This window comes from Papio anubis, chromosome 14 (assembly GCF_008728515.1).
Source record: "Papio anubis isolate 15944 chromosome 14, Panubis1.0, whole genome shotgun sequence".
NCBI classification, from domain to species: Eukaryota; Metazoa; Chordata; class Mammalia; order Primates; family Cercopithecidae; genus Papio; species Papio anubis.
In genome coordinates this window covers 69640734-69656834 of record NC_044989.1, presented here as the reverse complement: position 1 = coordinate 69656834, position 16101 = coordinate 69640734, and the positions used below count along the sequence as shown (strand labels likewise).

The following is a 16101-nucleotide window of genomic DNA, read 5'->3' as shown; positions in this document are numbered from 1 at the left end:
GGCCCCTGAGGCGGGAAGATCACTTGAACCTAGGAGGTGGAGGTTGCAGTGAGCTGAGATCACACCACTGTACTCCAGCCTGGGCAATAGAACAAGACTCTGTCTTTAAAAAAAAAAAAAAAAAAAAAAAGTTACCCAGAAATATGAATATGTTCATGATAATCTAAAATCTTTAAGAACTCCTTGTGGAGCTTTAAAACTTGGGATTACTTGTTGATAATATGGAAATAGCGATCTATTAACTTGTTAGATATATTTATAGATCAGTGGTCCTTTAATACTTTCGGATAAATAGACGGTGACTTGACATATCAGATGCTTTGTGTAATATTTACTTAAACATGGATTTTTGAAAAGTGGACTGAAGACAAATTTGGTTCTTTCCTATTAGAAAATCAAAGAAATTACTTACATGCACTCTGAAGGCATCCTTGCTGGTGAACTGAAACATGGCCCTCTGGCTTTGGTGGATAAATTGATGCCTGTGATCATGATCATCATGAGAGATCACACTTACGCCAAGTGTCAGAATGCTCTTCAGCAAGTGGTTGCTCGGCAGGTAAGTCGGGAGACTGTGAGAACACTTTGGGGATCAAAGAGGGGAGTTACGCTAGCTTATTTGAATGACTTACAAATCATGTTTACACGTGTTAACTCATTTACTTTGGAATACAGCCTTTGAGGTTTACTTGTGAGGAATCAGATACTTAGAGTTTTTTTTTTTTTGAGATAGAGTCTTGCTCTGTCACCCAGCCTGGAGTGCAGTGGCACAATCTTGGCCCGCTGCAACGTCTGCCTCCTGGGTTCAGGCAATTCTCCTGCCTCAGCCTCCTGAGTAGCTAGGATTACAGGTGCACTCCAGTACGCCTGGCTAATTCTGTGTTTTTGGTAGAGATGGGGTTTCATGTTGGCCAGGCTGGTGTTGAACTCCTGACTTCAAGTGATCTACCTGCCTCAGCCCCCCGAAGTGCTGGGATTGCAGGCGTAAACCACCACTCCTGACCCAGATACTTAGAGTTTTGAGAAGACCAATGTCGTAGATCTCGTATTGAGCAGCACCAAGACCAGAACTGAGGTCTTGGTCTCCACATCCTGTCTTCTTTCAGTCAACATATGCAGCTCCTTTTTAATTTAATACTTTAAAAACATTTAAAAATGTATTTTAAAATATTTTAAAATATATATTTCAGCTGGGTGCAGCTGCACATGACTGTAGTCCCAGCTACTCTGGGGACTGAGGCAGGAGGATCACTTGAGTCCAGGAGTGAGACCCTGTCTCTAAAAAAATAAATAAAATAAATTTTAAAAAAATACACGTGATATATTTCAGGGGAAATCTAACATCTAGGTTTTATTTTAATATTATATAATGGAGTTTTCTTCACATCAGTTGGCTTTATATATAAATTCCAAAAGATATTATTCCCTAAGCACAATGTGGTGGTAATGAACTTGAGCTTTGAAGTTAGGCAAACCTGCAATCAAGTACTAAGCCTGATATTTCTTAGTTGCATGAGTTTAAACAAATTACTGGATCCCATAAAGCTTCTGTTTCCCTGACTATAGGTAATAACATTCAGATTTATTACATAGGAATTTAAAGAAGTCTGTCAGTGAGGCTTCATGTGGATTATGCAGTGCAGTTTTTGCACATTCATAAGCTATAGCCCTGCCTTTGCCTACCAATGATGTTGTCTATGTGTGTGATTTTCTTTCCTAGGGGCGGCCTGTGGTAATTTGTGATAAGGAGGATACTGAGACCATTAAGAACACAAAAAGAACGATCAAGGTGCCCCACTCGGTGGACTGCTTGCAGGGCATTCTCAGCGTGATCCCTTTACAGTTGCTGGCTTTCCACCTTGCTGTGCTGAGAGGCTATGATGTAAGTCATCTACTACTGCAGAAATCTTGGGATGGTTTTTTTACCTGGATACATTCTGATTTTTTTCTCCTAAATTTTTAACAATAGTGTTTGAGAAATATCTGTCACCTGTTATATTTTCATGGCCCAATTTGTAGGTTACATCACAACATCTTCTTACCCATAGAACTTGAAGGAACTTGGGGTTCAGCTTCAAGATTGTGACTCACCTTGGCTAGTCGCCACCTGTTTTCTTAATATAACCCCATGCCTCTTAATAGGGCAGCTGTTGGCATTTGGCAAGACTGTTCTTTTTTGTTTGGAACTGTCCCACACATTGAAGACTTTTTAAGCGTTCCTGGTTTCTCAGACATTGTGGCAACCAAAACATTGTGCTTTTGTTTTTACTGACCCCTATGAGGGCTACTACTTCTGTAGAGGACCACAGTAGCTCTTTCTTTGTGAACTGGCAGCTTTAGCATGCTTTTTCCTTACCAATTTCAGTTTTTTTCAGGACACATTATGTGATTATATTTTCTAATCTAATTCTTTGTAGTCTGTAATAAAGATGATTAATGATCGTATTGTTTTCTGTTTTTATAAACAAAAATAATTTGCTTATAGCAACCTCCCTTCCCCAGTCTGTATAATCTCTCAAATCTTGCCTTTTTTTTTTATTTTTGCAGGTTGATTTCCCACGGAATCTTGCCAAATCTGTGACTGTAGAGTGAAGAATATCTGTACAAAATGTACGAAACTGTACTATTAAGCAACACAAGACACCTTTTGTATTTAAAATCTTGATTTAAAATATCACCCCTTAAAGCCTTTTTTAGTAAATCATTATTTATATATCAGTTATAATTATTCCACTCAATATGTGATTTTTGTGAAGTTACCTCTTATATTTTCCAGTAATTTGTGGAGGACTTTGAATGATGGAATCTATTGGAATCTGTATCAGAAAGATTTTAGCTATTATTTTCTTTAAAGAATGCTGGGTGTTGCATTTCTGGACCCTCCACTTCAATGTGAGAAGACAGTATGTTTCTAAAAATTTGTGCTTGTTTCACCATACTTCATTCAGACCAGTGAAAGAGTAGTGCATTTAACTGGAGTATCTAAAGCCAGTGGCATTGTATGCTCATAGTTGGACAGTTAGGGAAGGTTTTGCCAAGTTATATAAAGAGAAGATGTGATTTATTTTGAAATTTGTTTCTGTTTTGTTTTTAAATCAAACTGTAAAACTTAAAACTGAAAAATTGTCTTGGTAGGATTTATATCTAAGTTTGGTTAGCCTTAGTTTCTCAAACTTGTTGTCTATTACCTGTAGGTGGAAGAAATTTAGGAAGCAAAGTATTATAGTAGTGCATTGGTGGGTCTCCAATTCTTAACATATTTGCACAATTTTGTAGCACAAACTTTAAATTTGAGCTGCTTTCGACAACTGACAATATGATTTTAAATTTGAAGATGGGATGTGTACATATTGGGTATCTTACTTCTTTGTGTTTTCATCTCCTAAAAATGGTTTTTATTTCCTTGTATCTGTAGTCTTTTATTTTTTAAATGACTGCTAAATGACATATTTTATCTTGTTCTTTAAAATCACAACACAGAGCTGCTATTAAATTAATACTGACATATTCAGTATTCTCTTCAACTTTGTCACAAGGAAGAATTTCCTATAGTTAATTTTAACTTTCCTTCACTGCATTGTTGCGTAAAACTAGTCCCTTAGTGCCAGTTTGGAAGTTATTTGTGATTGTTTGGAAGATTTGCAGGTCGTTGACCTCATCATTTCCAGTATATGTGGTAGGCTAAGCTCAGAAAAAGGTATGTATGCTTTACACTGATAGCCACCAAATTTAGTATTACATTCTAGGTATTTTTCTCTCTGTATTTTCCGTGCTCTACCCCTGAAATATATTTAGGAATAAAGAAGATATAAATAAAGTGATACTGGGGTATGTTCAGCTTATAGGTGTCAGAAATGGAAGTTGACAATTTGGATTAAAATATTTAAAGTAGAATATTATTATTTGATATCCCCAAAATTGTGAGTAATGATTTCTTCATGGAGCTTTTCTGGCCAGATCTTCGGGGCTATAGGAGAGTGTGTCTGTTTTTGGTGAAGTCCTTCTTTTTCAAAAGTTTTTACTTTTAAATTGTGAAGGTAAGCTATTTAGCACAATTATTTAAGTAAGCTAAGTCTTTTCCTTCCTTTCTTTTCTCATTTGAACTTCTTGGTGAGGTTAAGATTTTCTAATAGTTATTGTTGTTGCTAGAGAATCATAGAATTCTGCTTGTGTATTAGGGTTAGAGAAAGATTTGTTATATTTTGAGGTAATTTGGAAGGACTTTCATACATGGTGACTAGAAACCTGATCTTTTTAAGAATAAAATAAGGTCACTATTTACATTATATATATATATATAGCTATTATAGCTATATTAATCTACTTTAATTGTTTCTAAGATTATTTTGTGTAAGTCAGCTAGTGTGTGTATAGTATCATTTCTTATTTACAAACATGATTCATGTGGGTTTGTAGCATTTCTTATAGTTTAAAGTTTGATTCAGCATTCTAAGTTAAAACTAATGTGTGAAATCAATCATTAGCGTGCATAATCTCTGTGTCCCTCTCTGTGTGTCTTTCTATAAAGCACATGTGTACACACACACACACACACATACTGAAAGCTAGGGTAAGTTCTAAACTGAATATCGAAAACCAAAATTAAGAACAAAGAAGTGATATTTTCCAAACAAACATGGATTCTCTGCCGGGTGCAGTGGCTCAGCCTGTAATACCAGTCTCCACTTTGGGAGGCCGAGGTGGGAGGATTGCTTGAGCTCAAGAGTTTTGAGAATAGCCTGGGCAACATAGTGAGACCTGGTCTCTACAAAAATATTTTTGGCCGGACGCTGTGGCTCACGCCTGTAATCCCAATACTTTGGGAGGCCGAGGCAGACAGATCACGAGGTCAAGAGAGCGAGACCATCCCGGCCAACATGGTGAAACCCCGTCTTTACTAAAAATACAAAAATTAGCTGGGCGTGGTGGCACGTGCCTGTAGTCCCAGCTACATGGGAGACTGAGGCAGGAGAATCGTTTGAACCCAGGAGACGGAGGTCGCAGTGAGGTAGGATCGCGCCACTGCACTCCAGCCTGGCAACAGAGCAAGACTGTCTCAAAAAAAAAAAAAAAAAATTTTTTTTTTTTTTAAATTGACTTGGCATGGTGGCTTGCGCCTGTAGTCTCAGCAACTTGGGAGGCTTAAGTAGGAGGATCACTTGAGCCTGGGAGTTTGAGGCTACTGTGAGCTGTGATTGTGCCACTGTGCTTCAGCTTGAGTGACAGAGTGAGACCCTCCTGACTCAAAACAAAAAACATGGTTTCTCCTTCTCTCCTGTCTTCTTACTCTCTATCCCATTTGAGTAGTGATTTTTAAATGCTTTTATAAGTTCTTAACATAAAAGAGACATTGTAATGAGGCACACTACTAAAGTGACCATGCCCAGTTAAAACCAGTGTAATATAGGATAAGAAAATCTGATTTTTCAAAAAAGATACTCTACATAAAGAATCCTTCATATAAAAAGTTCTTTTTTGTACTACATTTAAAGTTTTAATTCACTCATGTATAACTGAGAATTCCTTACCCTCTGAGCTCTTTTTAGGCCGGGAGGCATGTCTGTCATCTAACATGTGGCCCAGTAAATAATTATTACATTGGAATCAGTTTTTCAATCTTTTTAAAAAAATTCTATGCCGTAAGAATAAAAGATAAAGAAAAATTAATGTTAACTGTTTTTAGCTTATTATAACTATGTCAACAAGTGTTTATTAATACCTATTATGAGAAAGTCACTGTGGTAGGCATTGAAAATTACATCATCTTTAAAGCAGTGTTTGTCTCCAGGTGGACTCATCACTAGCAAAGACTAGGTTCATTGGAAGGCATAGGGTGTGAGAATGGGAAGATGGAGTGGAGGTGGGTTGTTAAAGTGCTGTGAGTGAGTGATTTTGTCTGCTTGAATAATGGTCCATGTTTGGGGGCATATTGTGTTTCATAAGAAGTGAAAGGTATTTGCAAAGTAAGCTACAAATGACCCATAAATCTGTAAACAACAGTCCTTAATATGCAAAGATGAAAAACAAGCATTACTGCTACCCAAAGAGAACTGGTGCTTGGTGATGTGCAGATGGGGCTGTTGGTTAAGAGAGCTATTACAGGTTTTCTCTCTTAGGTTTCATAGGAGGTAGTTTCTGCGGTGAGATTGTTTTATCTTTTTGAATACAGATCTCTTGTTCTGAGTTAGTTCTGAGGATGGGAGGAAAGGAGTTTTTTTTGTTTTTGTTTTTGTTTTGCTTGTTTGTTTTGTTTTGTTTTGTTTTTGGCTCCTTAGTAATACTCCTCTGACATTTATTTCTATTCTTCAAAGAAAGGAAACCAACTGAAATGTTTGCTTTAACAAACATTTTAAGAAGTTCTTTGGGTTTTTTTCTCCCTTTTAAAAAAATTAGGATATACCATAGCAACAAAAGAGCTAATGTAAACTATTGTATGCTACAACTTGTGATTTTTTTCTAAAGAAGCACAATGTCATTGAAAGTATTATTGAAAAGGATCATAGTCACATTGAATTTGTGAAGGCCAAAGAAATTGAAGGGAGTGATATTTTCATTTTATGATATTCCCATATTTAGTAAATTTTGTGTACAAGAATACCAGGCAGAGTGTTTTACCCATGGAAACAGGTTTCAGATTGCTTTGTTTTTACTGTTAGAGTCTCAAGTTTAGAAATGTTAACACTTAAATCAGTTTTTTCTCACTATACTTAAAGATTGTTAATATTTTGGTATCTTCCTAGCTTGATGAATTTAAACATATCTTCAGCTCTGTGACAGTGACAACAAGTAGGACTGATAATATTAGCTTCAAACCGATAATATCCAGGGTTAAAATAAAAATCATAGTGAAAGCACGATTGTAAAATTATGCCATACTAACTTTTAAGTCTGTAATAGCTTGATATCAAAATGTTATGTTGTATACCATAAATAATGGCTAGCGAGAACATCTTTGGAAATTCTCAAATTACCTTTCTTACTACACTGTTTTCAGAATGAATGTAGAAATGATCCTGTTAGCTTTTCAAATGTTCTGTGGTTGAATATGTTTTTGCTTAAATAAAGCTTTTGGTATTTGTTTAAATTACACTTCTTGAGAGGTGGAAATTTTAGACTCATCTTTGCTTTGTTTCAGTTTTGTGTTTTTTGAAGTGAATGTTTAGTTTACTGAGCCAGTTGGTCATTTCTTCTTCATGTCTTGTTAACTCCAGTGAGTAAGCCTGAACTGTGCATAAATTACCAAAAACTTACTTAGAATTTCATTTTGAAGCAATTTGCTAATATTTGAAGCATATACACATTTGTAGTTATGTTAAAAATTGTACTAAGAATGTAGTCAATGTCTATTTTAGTTGTAAACATTTCTCATGTCAAAACTTTATTCATTACTGTTGATTTTAAGAGTAAGAAATCACTGCCTAAGTATTACCAGAAGCCACATGTCTCTACCCCAACCTCCCAGTTTGGGAAAGAATCATTAGATAAAACAAGGGCTCTGCCTTTTCTGATACCACACTCCACAGATATTTTCTCACATCTTTTTAAACATTTTGCAATAACATGTTGTTTATAGGAAGCTTACAGGGTATGCAATGATTAAAATTTTTAAGTGAATTGATAGTTGCAAAAGAGGAATAATATATTTAAGGTCAGTGAGTAGCAAGACAATCTAAAGTTTCTGTAATATCTAGCAGTCTGTTCATTATAGAGCAAAGATTCCCTTACAGAATCCTTTTATGAACAGCAGGCTAGAGTCTATCCCTAGTGGTTATAGTACTTGCTATGTTTTTCAGGAGACAGTTATGCCAGGGTGATTTGAATGGATAGATGTGCTGTTTTGCCTGCTTGTAGAATTCAGCCCAGTCTTTGGTCTCTCTCTGTCTCCCTCCAGGTTCACGTGAGTCTTCTGTCTCAACCTCTGGAGTAGCTGGGACTGCAGGCGCGTGCCACCGTGCCCAGCTAATTTTTGTACTTTTAGTAGAGATGGGTTTTCACCATGTTGGCCAGGCTGGTCTCGAACTCCTGACCTCAAGTGATCTGCCCTCCTCAGCCTCCCAAAGTGCTGGGATTACAGGCGTGAGCCACCGCGTCCTGCCGAGATATATCAGATTTGACAAGTATTATATACTCTTTGGATCTTTAGGAATTAATTTTTGCCTCTGGCACTCAGCTTTGTGTATTTTGAAATGGAGATAAGTATAGGGAGGTCATGGAAGGAAAATTGCCAGAATTCCCAAACCATGTAACACTCATTGAGAATTCCAGATCCATTATATCTAAAGGGCAAGTGAAGGAAACAGTATTGTGAACTGGGTATAACTCCTTGATTCTTACCTAGTACATTCTTAATTTGTGAGACCCAAAGGTTGATAAATAATAATTTAAGATTGTACAGTACTCTAAACATCTGCAAAGGTCTAGATGTTATCAGTATTACTAGTTTTTATTTCTGCCAGTAGCTCCCTTTTAGGTTACATTGTTGTCCTCTTTCCAGTGTGGCATCTGTTACTGGTTTTTTACTATGGCAAGTTCATTAAAAAGCTTGCTCCATTGTTGTCTTCAAGTAATGCCCATAAGGAGATGGAAGAAATCTGGGACAATTAAGGCTTTAGCTTCTAGGCGAGAGAAATAACATTGCATTAAATTCCAAGTTTCTTTCTGCTAGACATGAATGTGTCTAGCCACTCTAATTTATGGGGGCTTTTGGTTTTTTTCCTATTGTACTTTGTATGTAGAATTGTTTTGGAATATCAAGCATATTTGCTTTGAATTTGAACTCTTTCTTAATTTTGTATTTATCCTTTGAATAAAATGTAAATCCAATATTTATTATTAATTTCCTTTCATTGCTGCTATGCAGAAACCTAGGAAGTGTCGGGAATCTTTGTAGGATTTCTATCTTTTGTTCTTGGTTGTTAACTTGGACCCATGTAGTGTTACTAAAGTTTAGAGCATTTCTTTGTTTGAAAAAAACTAATTTAGAAACTTTTTCATATATGTAATCTTTTTTTGTTGCTTGAAGTGGTGAAAATAAGCTGGCCTTTGAATACAGAATTGACTTTGCTGACATGACACTGGGAATTTAAATGATTTGTGTCTTCTTAGCAGGGACAGATTTGTATAAATTAGTTTGTGCATTCCTAGTTCTATCAGAAGATAGTGCTGTTTTTATTACTATTATTTTGAGAAAGGGTCTCTTCCAGTTGCCTAGGCTGGAAGGCAGTGGCATGATCATAGCTCACTGCAGCCTTGACCTCCTAGGCTCAAGCTGTCCTCCCACTTCAGCCTTCCAAGTTGTTGGGACCACAGGTATGCTCCAGTACATGCAGCTAATTTTTTATTAGTATAGAATAGATGATTCGGTAGCGGTGGGCTCAAGCCTGTAATCCAGCACTTGGGAGGCCGAGGCGGGATGCCATGAGGTCAGGAGATCGAGACCATCCTGGCTAACAGTGAAACCCGTCTCCTACTAAAAAATACAAAAGCAAGCTAGAGGTGGTGAAGCCTATAGTCCCAGCCTACTCGGGGAAGACTAGAGGCAGGAGAATAAATGGTAAACCGAGGCCCAGACTGCAGTGAGTTGAGATCCGGCCACTGCCCTCAGCCTGAGCAGAAAGCCGAGACTCCGTCTCAAAAAGAATATTCAGCAGACATTGTCTGTGGTTCACTTGCCCACATCTGGGCACCCTTGAACTCATGTTTAAATTTCCAAAAGAAAAAACAAACCCATCTCTACTAAAATACAAGAAATTAGCTGGGCATGAGTGGCCGGGCACGTAGTCCCAACTGCTCAGGGCTGAAGGCAGGAGAATGGCATGGCAGGGCCGGAGCTTGCAGTGAGTGGAGATCAGCCACTGCACTCCAGCCTAGGCGACAGCCAGACTCCGACTAAAGAGTATCATGGTTCTGCCTGTCATGGAGCAGCTATCCCTTTTGAAATGAACACACACTCACCCTCTTCCCAAGAAGAGGAGATAGAAGTTACACAAATTACTCTGTCCATTTCTGTGTTACATTATTCCTCTCAATCATAACCTCTCTTGATATAAAAGTCTTATATACAGTCATCCCCTCTTGTGCACAAGGGATATATTCCAAGACCCCCAGTGGATACCTGAAACTACAGATAGTAGCAATCTCTGTTTATACTTCTTTTTTTTTTGGGTTCTTATTGTGGATTCGCTACTAAGTGAGGAATTAATAGACAGGTAATTATTATAAGGAGTGAGACACCAGACATAGGGGTGTTTCATGTCCTGGGTGGGACAGCTCAAGGTTTCATCATGCTACTCAGATGGCATGCAGTTTAAAACTTATTAATTGAAGCCATGCTTGTAATCCCCTAGGACTCTGGGAGGCCAAGGCTGGAGGATTGCATTCCCATAAGTATTCCAAGACATAATAGCTCAAAATCCAAAATCATACATGGGAATCAAGATACCTGGGATCCAAATTTGCCAAGACTGCAAACATATCAAGGTGTCTACGCCCTGAGCCTCCTGAATAGCTGGGACTACAGGTGAATACCACCACACCTGACTTTTTTCCTTTATGTAGAGATGGGGTCTTGCTATGTCTGCCCAGGCTGGTTTCAAACTCCTGGCCTCATGCAATTCTCCCCACTCAAAGGAGGGCGAATCTCACACGGCTAAGGGAAACTGCTTTCCAAAGAAATGCAGTTGTCTTAAGAGCCCCCTTTCTAGGAGTCTTCTAACCAGGAAAGATAAACCAGTGGAGAAGAGAAAGAGACTAAAAGTTGTCATCATGCCCAGATAGACTTTTCATCTATTCTGAGAGCAGCTTTGAGAGCCTGAAAGACTGTTTGCATAAGACAACCTTTGTTCACAATGTAGTTCCACCCCTCACCTTCCTGTAATTTGCTGATCATCTTCAGTTTTCTAAGATAATCATTTATAAGATAATATCTGCCTCCCAGGTTGATTCATTTCCCCTAGAAATTAGTTACTACCCTTCCAAAACTGCCTACAGCTCCCCATGAGGTGGGAGGCATTTAGGCGAGAGGACTGACTGAAATGTTTGCTATCTTGGCAAATTTGATCCTATCATTTGTAGTATCTTATCTCCCATGTGTATGATTTTGGATTTTGAGCTATTATGTCTTGGAATACTTACGGGAATGCAATCCTCCCGCCTTGGCCTCCCAGAGTCCTCGGGGATTACAAGCATGGCTTCAATTAATAAGTTTTAAACTGCATGCCATCTGAGTAGCATGATGAAACCTCTTCCTTATAAAGATGAAACCTTTTCCTCTTCCTTATAAAGAGGGTGTTTGAGTTTCAGCCATGTGTCCTTGCTTTCAGTCTCATATTTGTGGGATTCCTGTGTCCATGTGTGTATGAAATTTGTATGCCTTTTCTCCTGTTAATCTGTCATCAGCTCGTTTCAGCAAACCTTCAGAGAGGAAAGAAGGGAAGCTTTATTTCCATCTCTACAATCTGTAGATTACTTATAATACCTGATATAGCCAGGCATAGTGGCTCACACCTGCAACACCAGTGCTGTGGGAGGCTGAGGCAGGAGGATTGTTGGAGTCCAGGAGCTTGAGACTAGCCTGGGCAACGTAATGAGACACCATCTCTAGAAAAACTAAAATAAAAAAATTAGTCAGGCACGGTGGCTTGTTCCTGTAGTCCTACCTACTCAGGGGGCTGGGACAGGAGAATTGTTTGAGCCTAGGAGTTGAAGGTTGCAGTGAGCTATGATTGTGTCATTGCACTCCAGCCTGGATGGCAGAACAAGACCCTGTCTCTAAACAAAACGGAACACCCAGTGCAATGTAAATGCTATGTAAATAGTTGTACTGTATTTAAAAATTGGTATTATTTTTTATTGTTGTAATTTTATATTTTTTTAAACAAATATTTTGGATCCATGGTTGGTTGAGTCCATGGATGTAGAACCCATGGATACAATGGGCTGACTGTATCAGAAGCAATAAGAGGAATCAAATATATGACAAAGGTATAAGACAATAAAGAAAGACAAGGCAGATGTGAGGAAGGACTGAGAATGAAATGTAACAATTGAAATTAGAATGGATGAACAGATTAGGCCCAGCTGAAGAGAGAATTAGTGAACAAGAAGATAGGTCTGAAGAAATAATCCAGAATGCAGCATTTACTATAGAGAGTGATAGAAAATGAAAAAAGTCAAAGCTTCTTTACTTTTTAGAGAATTTTCTAGGCCAGATTAAAGGCAAATCCTAGAATTTAGAGTGCTTCACAAATCTTAAGCTGATTAAAGGAAATTGCATTCTTAAACACATTGTTTTGAAACTGAACACAAAAGATGAAGAGATCTAAAAAGCAGCCAGAGAGATAAGACTACCCACAAAAAGTCAATTATTAAACGGACAGCTTATTTCCCAACTGCACCAGTGGAAACAAGGACAATGGAACTATTTCAAAGTGCTGAAAAAATAATTCATGAAACTGAATTTGAAGACTGATGGGAAAATGTGTTATCTGATGAATAAAAACTGGGACTCTCACTAAAATCTTCCAAAGATAAATGCTAAGGTGATGGAAAATGATCCCACAAAGGCTTAAGATGCAACATAATGAACAGTGACTGGGTGTGGTGGCACATACCTGTGGTCCCACTTACTCAGGAGGCTGAGGCAGAAGGATCACTTAAGGCAGTGAGTTCAAGGCTGTAGTGCACTATGGTCATGCCTGTGAATAGCCACTGCACTCCAGCCTGAGCAACATAGCAAGATCCCATCTCTTTAAAAAAGAATGGTGAGGAAAACAAAAGAAAACACTTTTAAATGAGGGTAAGTCTAAAGCACTAACTGTAAAACAGTAATGTTTTAGGAGCTATAAAACAATCCATAATGAACTAAAATGCTGGACAATAATATTGTAACTTAGGAGTAGATGAGCAGAGTTAATAAGGCTCTTTTTGTGATGTGGCAAGAGGATAAAGATAACTTGTGACTTTGTGAAGTTAAATATGGGTATTTAAACTTTTATGAAAACTAAAAGATTATAACTAGAGAATATAGTTTCCAAAGTGACAGAAGAAAAAAATGGAATTTAGAAAATCCATGTACATTTGTAATAATCACAACAAGTATAGAAGACATCTGAAACACAGGGACACAGAAAAGTTGAATGTGAAAGGCTAGAAAAAGGTACACCAGGCAAATCCCAACCCAAGGAAAGATGGTGAGCTACATGAATATGGTGAGATAGGCTGTAAGTGAAAATGATTTATTTGGAAATAGTGCATCTTCCATGGAAAAGTTTAGTAGCTTCTCAAGAAGTTAAACATGGAATTACCATACGAACCAGCAGTTCCACTCCTAGGTGTATACCCAATAGAACTGAAAACAGAAACTTAGGTATTTGTACACCAATGTTTGTATCAGAATTACAACAGCCAAAAGTGGAAACAACCCAAGTGTCCAACAATGAATGAGTAAACGAAATGCGATACGTACACACAATGGAATACTACTGAGTCATAAAAAGGAGTGAAGTCCTGATACACTCCACATCATAGCCGAACCTTGAAAACATAAGCGAAATAAGCCAGACATTAAATAACAAATATTATATAATTCCATTTATATAAAATATCTACAATAGGCAAATTCATAGGGACAGTAAATTAGAGGTTACCAGAGGCTGGAAGGAGGAAAAAAATGGGGAGTTATTGCTTAATAGATACAGTTACCATGCTGGGTGATGAAAACTTTTGAAAATGAATAGTGGTGATCATTGCACATTGTGAATGTAATTGATGCCACTGAATTGTACACTGAAGAATGGTTAAAATGGCAAATTCTATGTTATATATATTTTACCACAATAAAAACAGTTTGAGACTGGATATAGTGGCTCGTGCCTGTAATCCAAGCACTTTGGGATGCTGAGGCAGGAGGATCGCTTGAGCCCAGGAGTTTGTACCAGCCTGGGCCACATAGTGAGTTCCCCATGTCTACAAAACAAACAAAAAACCAAAACCCTTAAGTGGGTGTGGTGGTGCATCTGTGGTCCCAGCTACTCAGGAGGCTGAGGTAGAAGGATCACTTGTGCCAGGAGCTTGAGTTTACAGTGAGCTATGATTGTACCCCTGCACTCCAGCCTGGGTAACAGAGCAAGACCTTGTCTCAAACAAAAAGTTTAAAAAAGCATTACTAGAGACAAAAATTGTTACCATAAAATGATAAAAGTTTCAATTTGCATTTAAAACTTTTGCCAGATGAATACATCCTTGTCTCTCATTATGATTTTAATTTATATTTCCTTTTTTTTTTTTTTGGAGAGGAGTCTCGCTCTGTCACCCAGGCTGGAGTGCAGTGGCACAATCTCAGCTCACTGCAACCTCCGCCTCCCAGGTTCAAGCGATTCTTCTGCCTCAGCCTCCCAAGTAGCTGAGACTACAGGTGAGCACCACCACGGCCAGCTGATTTTTTGTATTCTTAGTAGAGACGGGGTTTCACCATGTTAGCCAGGATGGTCTCAATCTCCTGACCTCGTGATCTGCCCACCTCAGCCTCCCAAAGTGCTGGGATTACAGGCGTGAGCCACCACACCCGGCCTATATTTCCATGATTATTAATGATTTGAGCATTTTCTCATATGTGTATTGACTGCTTTTTTTTGTGATAAATCTAATCAAATCTTTTTAAAATCAGTTTTTAAAAATTGGATGATTTATTGTTTTTTTTGTTTTTGTTTTTGTTTTTTTTTGAGACGGAGTCTTGCTCTGTTGCCCGATTTATTGTTTACTTTTTAACTTGGAGGGATTTTTTACATATTCTGAATTCTAGTTCTTTGTTGTGTATTGCAAATATGTTCTCCACTTTGTGACCTGCCTTTTCATTCTTTTTTTGGTATTGTATAGAAATCCTTAACTTTAATATAGTCAGATTGATCACCTATTTTCCCTTCATGATTTGTGTTTTTATGTAACTTGTTCAAGGAATCCTTCCTAGGTTTTAAACACATTCTCCTGTATTGTTTTCTAAAACCCTTATAGCTTTTCCTTTCATCCTTGGATTTTTAGTTCACCTGAAATGGATTTTAAGTTTGATATGATGTAGGAATTCATTTTACCTTTTTTGTTTGTTTTTCTTTGTCTGTTTGTGTTTTTTTGGCCGGGCATGGTGGCTCATGCCTGTAATCCCAGCACTTTGGGAGGCCAAGGTGGATAGATCTCTTGAGGTCAGGAGTTCGAGACCAGCCTGGCCAACACTGCAAAACTCTGTCTTCTATTAAAAATACAAAAATTAGCCAGGCACAGTGGTGGGTGCGGGTAATCCTAGCTACTCAGGAGACTGAGGCACAAGAATCGCTTGAATCTGAGAGGCAGAGGTTGCAGTGAGCGAAGATCACGCCATTGCACTCCAGCCTGGGCGACAGAGCGAGTCAGTCTCAAAAAGAAAAAAACAAAAACAAAAACAAAAACAAAAAAACCTTTTTTTTTTTTTTTTTTAAATGAAGATATCCTATTTCCCAGCATGTTTATCAAAAAACCCATCCTTTCCCAATTTCTCTGCAATGTCACCTCTCATATCAAGTGTTGATAAGTGGGTTTGTTTCCATGGGCTATTTATCTCTATACCAATTCAACACTCTCTCCATTATGTAGCTTTATAAGAAGTCTTGATATCTGGTAGGGCAACCCTCCTTTGCTTATTGTTTTTCTTCAAGAATATCTTGGCTATTCTTTTTCTTTTCAATTTATATAAGGATTTTAGAAGCAGCTTGTCAAGTTACACAACTGCTGAGGTTTTTATTGGAATTACCTTAATTTTATAGATGAATATGGGGAGAATTGGCAGTTTTACAATGTTGAGCCTTCCAGGCTGCGCGTATGGTTTGAGCACATCTCTGCTTATATATCTCATTAATGACTCTACATTTCTATAATTTTTATCCATAGAGTCTGTAGTAGACTAAATAATGACTTCCAAAGATATCAGGTCCTAATGCTGGGACCTTGTAAATGTTACCTTATATGGAAAAGAGTATTTGCAGATGTGATTGAGTTAAGGATCTTGGGATGGGGAGATTTTCCTGGATTATTTGGGTGGGGCCCTGTAGGTATCATTGTAAGAGGGAGGCAGAA

The 16101-nt window shown here is 37.8% G+C and overlaps 1 protein-coding gene across 5 annotated transcripts in view; it reads left to right on the top strand.

Moving 5' to 3' along the window:
- Window positions 1-4591, top strand: part of GFPT1 (glutamine--fructose-6-phosphate transaminase 1) — a 64371-nt gene extending 59780 nt beyond the window's left edge. For 3 of the 5 annotated variants that reach the window (XM_009184353.2, XM_009184354.3, XM_009184352.3), the window contains 3 exons: window positions 392-559; window positions 1721-1882; window positions 2548-2899. In XM_009184353.2, the coding sequence (XP_009182617.1) occupies window positions 392-559; window positions 1721-1882; window positions 2548-2592 (375 nt within the window). In that variant the 3' untranslated portion in view covers window positions 2593-2899. Of the gene's footprint in view, window positions 1-391; window positions 560-1720; window positions 1883-2547 lie in introns of all 5 variants that reach the window. The other 2 variants (XM_009184351.3, XM_003908759.4) reach the window with 2 other exon arrangements.
- The last annotated feature ends 11510 nt before the right edge of the window (window positions 4592-16101 follow it).